This window comes from Bombina bombina, chromosome 7 (genome assembly GCF_027579735.1).
Source record: "Bombina bombina isolate aBomBom1 chromosome 7, aBomBom1.pri, whole genome shotgun sequence".
Classification (NCBI taxonomy): Eukaryota; Metazoa; Chordata; class Amphibia; order Anura; family Bombinatoridae; genus Bombina; species Bombina bombina.
Window position 1 is genome coordinate 140,418,516 of NC_069505.1, and position 9,981 is coordinate 140,428,496.

The 9,981-nt window shown below is 39.9% G+C and overlaps 1 protein-coding gene across 1 annotated transcript in view; it reads right to left on the reverse strand.

Annotated features, from left to right (window-relative positions):
• ZDHHC13 (zinc finger DHHC-type palmitoyltransferase 13) overlaps positions 1 to 9,456 on the reverse strand; it is a 101,936-nt gene extending 92,480 nt beyond the window's left edge. The window contains exon 1 of the mRNA XM_053720367.1: positions 9,321 to 9,456. Coding sequence (XP_053576342.1) covers positions 9,321 to 9,332 — 12 coding nt within the window. The 5' untranslated portion in view covers positions 9,333 to 9,456. The remainder of the gene's footprint in view (positions 1 to 9,320) is intronic.
• Positions 9,457 to 9,981: the final 525 nt, after the last annotated feature.

A 9,981-nucleotide genomic window follows, 5' to 3' on the forward strand; every position in this document is an offset into this window, starting at 1 on the left:
ACTGAAAAGGCCAGAAAACTTCATGAGCAATCCGGTTCCAGCCACTCAGGATGGAAGAAGCGATCCGGTATCCTACTCGTGGTTCCAGCCGCCTTTGACGCCACTCTCTGCTATTGGGCTGATCTCCTCAAGACCACGAAGTCGAAGGTGGCCTGACAGAAGACACTTACCTCATATGGCGTTGCTTCTGTTAGCTATGTGGTATGTGCCGGGGTCGGTATTTCACGCACAGCAGCGGCCGATGGGCTGTGTATTCATCATGGCTAACACCCGGCTCAGGAGGACAGGCGTGGGTTGACAAGGCTTACCGACCGCAAGTACAAATCTGCAGCGGGTGTGTTATAGAGCCCACTGCCTATCTAACTATCATTAACCTGCCAAGTTTGTAGACATACTTTTTTTCAGCATGATTCCCCTTCCCTATAATTGTTTACAAACTGTAACTACAGACTACTGAGAACAATAGAACTTGTAATACGGGGGAACTCCATCTTACCCTCTGAACATTTGTTTGCTAGATGCTTATACTGTTTTTATTATTTCCAACAGGACTGCTGTAATTGGTTACCAGTAGGGGTCTGATGGGTGTGGGGTTTGATGTTTAGATGGTTTGTATGCAATTCTATGTTTTATCTGTACAGTTTGGCAATTGCTAATTGTAAGAATGATCCTAACACTCTATCGTATAGGGTTTATAATAGTGCTTTGAGTTTGTGTATTATTTTATTGTGCAGCCCTTCCTTGTGGCCCTAGGCCAGTATCTAACATAAATATATTCGCACTTTCACCATCACCTTGTTCCTATATGAAGGTACCTACTTTGGGGAAAGCTGTTGTTTAATCACTCAGATTTCTCATCAAGAGGCTGCTCAAGACTTAATATGTACCTCATCATTTGAATATATGTGGTAATATAATTGATATGCTTTATATTGCAACAACCCCACTCATCTATTGGTAAAGCATCCCTCCCTCTCTAGTACATATAGGCTGATTATATTGTGTAGTCAACATTGATTCTATTTGGTTCTATGAGATGTTGGCTAGTACACTGACCATAATAAAATCAGTAGCATTGGGTTTGCTGGAATGCTATTTCTAGGCTTGCTTTTATTAGAATTATATTTTATCTTCCAGAAGAACTATAGGTAGAGTCCCAGCACTAGCATAAGCCATTACTAATATACATATTTTGCTTCAAGGTTATCCTAGACAAGAATCCCTGGGCCTTTTTCTTAGTCTTTAAGAGACACCGCCTGCGGCCGGGGCGGTGCGAATTAACATTTATCGCCATCTGGGGATCCCCCCCCCCTTTTTTTATATATATAAGCAACTACGTATTTGCATGTCTGGGTAGCTCTATATGTCTAGCTTGCATCATAAATCTTTTGAGCAAGGAATTAGCTCACTACAATCCACCAATAATAGTGACTCAACATTTAAGGCCCTCATAGTTTATAGACTTAGCACTTAATGACTACCACCAATGCACTCCGTGGAAAGTTGAACTCAACATACTCCATAATTAGGCTATGGTTATATGTTACCACGTTTATTGCACTCCTCTAGTCTCAATTTTTTTTAATTTTCATCTTTAAATGTGAGGTGTATGCATAACATTAGTAGAGCCACTAGCTGATTTTCAAATGGTTGTTAAAAGGTCTGATACTGCTTTGCCACTAAAAGATTGATACACTCTCTTGCAACTCATACTATATATTTAGACTCCCATGTATTCTACATATCCCAGACTCCATATCATCTCCCTTAGTTCTAACGAGGGTTTTTTTTTTTTTTTTTTTTAAATAGGTCTTGTTCCACATATAAAGTGTTTATTTTATAGTTATGGTTAATGTTTACATTCAGTTAGGGGATAGTCGGCTATCTTTCAAATGCATAAATATATTATAACCATGTTATTTTTTACATACTATTTAAAGTGTGCATAACCTATGTTAACTATTAAAAAAAAAAAAAAAAAAAAAAAAAAAGAGGTTTGTTTGGGGGCCCAAAAGCGGTCTCCCTTATTTCATGGTAACCTTCTCTAACTGGCTTATACTACTAAGGTATGAGGTCCAAGAGTGGCCTCCTGAACTCAATAGAAGGTTCACATTTACATTGGCAAATCACCATTATACATCAGAGTGGTTTACTAATGCTTATTTCCTTGTTTTTGGATTGCCTGTATACACTAGATATTGTATAGTACTTGAAACTCTTTGTATTTACTAATTGTGTATACTGTACTTCTTTTTTATCTTGTGATTTATCTGTTGAAACCTCAATAAAAAAAAAAAAAAAAAAAAAATGTATTACAACTGAGTATATTTCTGTATGTCACATGCCCTTGCATTCACCAATTGCCCTTGCTCAGACAGTGGTGCCGCATTTCACACTCACAGAAAGGCACGGACAAACCATAACAGGTATAGCTTGTACGTCAAGTATTTCTGTCTGATAAAGTATACTATGGGCTAGATTTATTAAAGCTGAGGCGTACAGGGGCGCATATACGCGCCCCTGTACGCCTCAGCTCGTCTGTGGCGGGGCGAAATTACCCGCAGGTATTCGCCATTACACACGAGCGCAATTTTGCGCTCACGTGCAATCCCGCCCCCTGCCCGCGCACAGCCAATCACGCGTGGGCAGGAGCTGTCAATCTCCTCGGTCTGACTAGACCGAGGAGATTGAATTTCACCACATTAGAGGTGGCGAAGAGGTTAGGGAAGCGGCAGTCTGGTGACCGCTGCTTGATAAATGACGGCAAGCAAGTTCTTGTGAGAACTTGCAGCCGTAGGGCTTTAATAAGAGCAAGGTTCTTCAAACTTTTTTTCACAAGGCCCAGTGCAATGATACCACACATCTTCGTGACCCTATTTTCATGCTTGGCCTGAAAATTTCTGAAGTAATATACAACAAGATGGCTGCAATTTTTGGCAAAGTGAGTAAAATGTGTGCATACTTTATACCGGATTGTAGTGAAATTTGAAAGTGTTGTACAAGGTAATCACACACACAGTCTCATACTAAACACACACACACAGTCTCATACTAAACACACACACAGTCTCATACTAAACACACACAGTCTCATACTAAACACACACACACACAGTCTCATACTAAACACACACACACAGTCTCATACTAAACACACAGGCCCCAAGTTATCAAGGTCTGTCTGACATGATCCGACAGTGCGGATCAGGTCCGACAGACCTCGCTGAATATGGCGAGCAATACGCTTGCCGTATTCAGCATCGCACCAGCAGCTCACAAGAGCTGCTGGTGCAACGCCGCCCCCTGAAGACTCGCGGCCAATAGGCGCCAGCAGGGGGTTGTCAATCAACCCGATCGTACTTGATCGGGTAGATTTCCGGCGATGTCTGTCCGCCTTCTCAGAGCAGGCGGACAGGTTATGGAGCAGCGGTCTTTGTGACTGCTGTTTCTGGCGAACCTGCAGGCTCGCCAGAAACGCGGGGCATCAAGCTCCATTCGGAGCTTGATAAATATGCCCCACAGTCTCATACTACACACACACACAGTTCGCGACCCAGTAAACAATGGATGAGAGATTACAATCAATCTAGTCAGGTGAACCCTTCCAATGCCAGTCTTTTCCCTTCTAAGACATGCAACTATCAATTTTACCATTCATACATCAGACAGATTCAGCTCTGTTCCTACACTTTCTTCTATCCCATGTAGATCCCTGAACAGAGCTGTCACATAGTGATTACATACAATATGGATAAGAGACCGAACCTGGATGTAGGTAATGTGTTAAACGTTGTTAGTGTGTTAAAGGACCAGTCAATGCAGTAGAATTACATAATTAACAAGTACATAATAAAAAGACAATGCAATAACACTTACTAGATTTTTTTTCTCCCATTTTCTGACCCCCTGTATCATGTGACAGACAAATCCCAGACTATTATACGTATACCCTGTGAGATTGTGCACATGCTCAGTAAAATCTTATTCCCCAGAAAGTCTGAATATAAAAAGATTGTGCAAAATTTGATAATGGAAGTAAATTGGAAAGGGTCTTAAAACTGCATGTTCTTTGTGAATCATAAAAGTTTAAATTTGACTAGAGTCCTTTTTAAAGGACTATCAATGTGTGAAATAAATGTAGAGCAAGGGCCTACTTTGCCTATACATAATACCTATATTTCTGCATATGTTTTTTTACGATGGGTCCTACATTTTAACAAATTTTGCATGCCTCGTATATAGAAGACCAATCCCCTACAAGTTGTGGCGATAAAAGAAAGTTATGTGACTATTGCTGCTAAACCAACATTCAGGTTTTTCCTCAAGTACTATTATTAGGAGTAGATGCTTTGGAATCCCCTAATACTAGAAGTAGAGAGTGTTACAAAAAAAAAAAAAAAAAAAAAGGAGGAGAGAATCCCCATCACTTATTTAGTTTAACTTCAAAGCCTTTTCCCACATACAAGGGGATGAGGTTTATTTTTCTCTGGTACAATGTTAACCCTGATTAGGTTAATGTGATTTCACATCATACGGTAGAAGCCTTGGTGTTCAAGGCGTCAGTGAGAAGTTAGATTTATTTAATACAGGGATCAACAAAACCAGGAACCAGGGAGCTACTGTGTCACTGACCTTGTAGGCCGGTCAGAAACTGGAACACAATAGCCAGGCAATCTTAGCCAAAGCTTCAAAATAACCCAGCATTGGACTGAGCTTGCTCAGGACTTTTATAGGGATTTTGTGTTCACCAGCCATGATACCATAGATCTAGCTTCTTTTGAAGAGATGGTGTAGTTGGTGGAGGAGTGACTTTCAACTTGCAGAGATGGTCTAGTAAAGAGAGTTGCAAGGTAAGAAAGTGGTTGGGTTGCAGGATATTGTCTATTGGTATTTGGTCTGTAGAAAATTCTTCATGCATGCAAGAAAAATAGTCGGCCTACTGATTTGTAGAGCCTGGATGACAAGTCACTTGGAATGAAAAAAAGGAGAAGAACAGGGCCCATTTCACCGTCGGGGACATCATCTTTTAGAGGTGCAGAGAAATTCAAAATTAAGATGATCTGTGTAGGTGGTGACTGGATACATAGCCCCCTCGAGCAAGTGACACCACTCCTCCATGGCATATTAGATAGCCAACAGCTCTCTCTCACCCACATTGCAATTCTGTTCTGCTGGGTTTAGCTTTCTGGAATACAATGACACAGGATGTAACACATTCTTTTCTCCATGTAGCTGCAAAAGGATGGCTGCTAAGGCAGTGTTAGAGGCATCTACTTCCAGGAAGAAAACTCTTTTGAGGAGTCATAGGTGCTTTGGTGAAAAGTCTCTTTAATGTTTCAAAGGCCTCTTGTGCCCGTGTGGACCACAGGAATCGATCATAACTTTAGCCAAAGCTTCATAATAACTGAGCACTGGACTTTTATAGGTATTTTCTGTTTACAAAGACGGCCTCTTCCTGGCGGGAGTGGAGTGTTACCTAACTCCATAAATGAAGCCAGGTGTGATGATACCCTCTTAGCACATACTTGCAGCAACAGAGGGAGGCCTTTCACAAAGCAGTGGCAAAACACGCGTCAGGCGTTCACGCTGCCCCTCTTCTTGAGCTTTTATATGGTATACTTATAAGTGCAATATAAATCCTACAATTTTTTTTATGGTAGATGCAGCACGGAGACACCAAGATTTACTAAATAATTGATCAGGTGTACTGCAAAAGTGTGAGCTAGGCCTTTTGGCTAAATCAGACAGTGATAGGGATATTTTGTACTCACAGTTCACTGGTCAATGGGGATAGTTACCCCCACTCTTTGTGCTGATCTAGTTTTCTGTGATTACGGGTTATTTACCGATATAATTGATGGTCACTGGCTCTAAGAGGGGTAGTGATGTTTATATTTTTTAATATTTTAACATACCTTATGTTTGTTTTATCGATTTAAAAAAGGTTAAGTTTTAGCTTTTCACATGTCCATTTCCATATTTTCTGATTGATAATATCACTCTCCTTCACAATCTTTCTTTGTGATAGTGCGCCATAATAATGCTTCTTTTCTTTCTCTCCCCTTTGCGATTTCAATATTTTGGCATTAGGCACTGCCCTTTTGTAGCTACGTAGGTTTATCTCTGAGGGATTTGGAGGGTGGTACAGACCCTGTTTTCCATATATTATGTCTAAGGGCCTCATACTCTTAGCAACAGAGGAAGGCCAAAACTCCAACCCCAGAAGCGTGGACCGCCATAGTATGGCGTGGGGGGCAAAGCAGGTAAGGGACTTCCCCAGGCCCCTGTGACACACTGGCTCCTATCATTTACAAATACCACTGTCTAGCTCTTAAATATTCCTTTTGGAATATTTAAGACAGATTTGTTGACCCTTGATTTAATATGTACTGGGGTGAGAGGTTAGGAAGGAATTGGACACTCCTCTGGATATACAAGGAACATTACTAGTAATGATACCAAAAAAAAGCTCTTTAATCCATAGGGACTAAACATGCCAAAACAATGGCAGACACATATAAGCAAACCTCAAATGAGCATTATATTTTGTGGCCAAACAATAATACTATACTAATGTTTAGTGTGGTTTTGCTAAATTAATTCTTCTTTCCTATGCAAAAAAATCAATATTTAAAAGAAACCGTGTTTATGACGTAAAGTTATGGTGTACCGGTCATCTCCAAGGCGGTCTCCTAAATCCGTTTCAGCCGAATACTCAAACCGAGGAGTTCTTTCCCCTTCTTTATAATCACAATTACAACAAACCATGACTTTAATCTGCACTGTAACCGTGTGCCTCCTCTGTTTCCCCCACCCCCCCATATTTAGTGACTCGATTGCATGAGCTGCTCTGCAACTGGCCATCTCTTTCCTTTTCTCTATAAGTGCCGCATGGCACGCCACATGATTGGACGCCGCAAGGGGAAAAATAAGCACTTGAGTGAGGGGCGGGCGGTGGAGCAACAACAAAAGGATCTACTATCAAAGTATCTCTCTCGTATGGAGCACAAAATGTAAAAAATTATGAATGAACCTAGCACCAAAATCAAACGTTTCTGAAGACTATTAGTTGTACACTTGTAAAATTTACCATCACTTAAAAACGGCTGTGAATCCGAATTTTCTTTTCTTTCAATTTACTTTCCAATATACTTCTATTATCCAATTTGTTTTGTTTTCTTGGTATCCTTTATTGAAAAGGATACCAAGGTAGGCTCAGGAGCTGCTGATTGGTGGCTGCACATATATGCCTCATGTTACTGGCTCACCCATTGCATTCAACTAGTGCCCAGTAGTGCATTGCTGCTTCTTCAACAAATAATAGCAAGAGAATAAAGCAAATTAGATAATAGAACATAATTTAACAACTTTCTAATTTACTTCTGATTCATGAAAAACTTTTTTTGTGTTTCATGTCCCTTGACAGAGTAAGCATAAAAATCTTGTTACCAGCATTGTAAAAAATATTTGTACATGTTTGCACTTATGTATACATAATCACTATGGTTGATAAAATATAGGTTACCCAACAAATGGTGGATATCAATCTCCTCTGATTTTTCCAACAGGGGAGATTATCAGACCATGCTCGCGCGTAATTGGCTGTGCGTGGGCAGGGGATGCACACAAATGCAAGTGTGCAATGATAAATCCGGACAGCAAACTGCTGCCTGCCAGAGGCGACGCCAGGGCAGACAGGGGCGAGGAGGCAAGCCCCATTCGTCAGTAATATGATAAATCTATCCCTAAATATGTAAATACTCTAAAATTTAAACTATTCTGAAATCCAAATGTGTAGAAAACCAAGGGTTTTGTACACATTTCTGCACAAATGTCACCTGTGCAGCAATGATGTTAAGAACATGGCTGCTGTTAGCAGTGCAAACTCCATTTATTTAAAGGGACAGTCAAGTCCAAAAAATACTTTCATGATTCAGATAGGACATGTAAGTTTAAACAACTTTCCAATTTACTTTATCACCAGTTTTACTTTGTTTTCTGGGTATCCTTAGTTAAAAGCTAAACCTAGGAGGTTCATATGCTAATTTCTAAGACCTTGAAGGTCGCCTCTAATCTGAAAGCATTGACATATTTTCACCACTAGAGGGCATTAGTTCATGTGTTTCATATAGATAACATTGCACTCACGCACGTGAATTTACCGAGGAGTGAGCACTGATTGGCTAAAATGCAAGTCTGTCAGATGAACTGAAATAAGGGGGCAGTCTGCATAGGCTTAGATACAAGGTAATCACAGAGGTAAAAAGTGTACTAATATAGTGTTGGGTATGCAAAACTGGGGAATGGGTAATAAAGGGATTATCTATCTTTTAAAAAACAAACATCCTGGTGTTGACTGTCCCTTTAACCCCTTTTGGTGCCAGAGAAAGCTACAACATGCATTTTCTGGTATTAATCCATAACCCAAGTTAAAAAAAAAAAAAACACCTTATAAAAACTTTTCTGACATAAAGCCAATGGACCATGGTCATGAATTTCCTGAAGCTGTTACCCTAGTAACTCATTTTTACCTGTCCCTAAATGACCTCAGAAGATGAAAAAGCACAATTTTAAACCAAGGGAAACCTAAGTTACAGATCGGCAACACCCATTAAAGGGACAGTCTACACGCGTTTGCAAGCACCTTGTTTGGGATCGTTGTGCTGCGGGCACCCCACTCCGTCCTGTGCCACCTCATTCAGGGCAAAAGCGATTACAGTATTCTTGGGAAAACATTGTGCATGCGCAAAACTACAGCGTGCGTCATGACTTTTACAAGTGAGAGCCTGATTATTGGATGCTGCTTCACAATAGACACGCCCACGGATTCTCTGGGAGGAGTTTGCTGCCATCCTATAAAGGCCAAATTTGGAAAGTATTTTTTAAAATACTTTTTTTCTTTTGCCCTGCATGAGGTGGCACAGGAAGAAGTTGGGTGCACAACAATTGCAAACAAGGTGCTTGCAAACACGTGTAGACTGTCCCTTTAATGGAGATGAAAAATTACAGTTTGTAAATATGTTCTTCATTGCAAAATGTGACATTATAGTTTGCTGTTACATTTAAATTCTGGTGTTTGTTAAATTTAAACCGAAATAGTATAGAGCCCTAGACTAGAGACATGAATGAGGCTGCTGTGCTACATGATGGTTTTATGACTCTAGGGATCAAGGAAAACCTCTGAGACCAATGTGATCTTTAAAATATGACTAACCAGAAGCATTCTCCAGCACTCCCAGACAGCAACAAGTGTAATTTTTAGACCACGTTATCGTTATATATATATATATATATATATAAACGGACACAAGATCACTCACCGGGGAACTCATTACAGATTACTAAGATCCGCCACCGCACACTTCCGTGTTTCGTTTCCCAAACACACCTGGCAGGCGCTTCCTGGTTACAACATAAAGCTGCACTCTGATTGGTCGCGCCACCCTGGCGATCTATTCCTCCTAACACGTTACCAGTCATAGTGTAACAACCAATAGAAAGCAAGATGCAGTTAGGGGCGGGGATTTTAGTTGTAGTAACTGTAGTACAAGTAGTTTTGTTCTGAGGAAACACCTACTGCGGTTAGTATTGGGATATATGAAGTTATTTTTTAACTGGTTTTTTTTTTGGTCCAATTTGTGCAGAGGTTTTCGTTTTTTACTAACCCACACAAAGTAACAAAATCACTATCTAAAAAACAAATATAAATTTGCTTTCAGTTCACAAATATACTTTAAAACTTTTTTTTTTTTGAATAAGGTTAACACTGTCGATGATATATTTTTGTTCCAATTACAGCTTTTCAAAAACAGTATCTATAATAATGCTGAAATTTGTAGTAAACAATAATGGAAGTTTTTTTTTAATTGTAATATATATTCTCCTCCACCTATGTTTGAAAAAAAAGTCAATCATGGTAAATTGGATAAAAAAATAATTTATAATATGCACTAGAAAATATGGAGCCCCAGAGGTGTCACA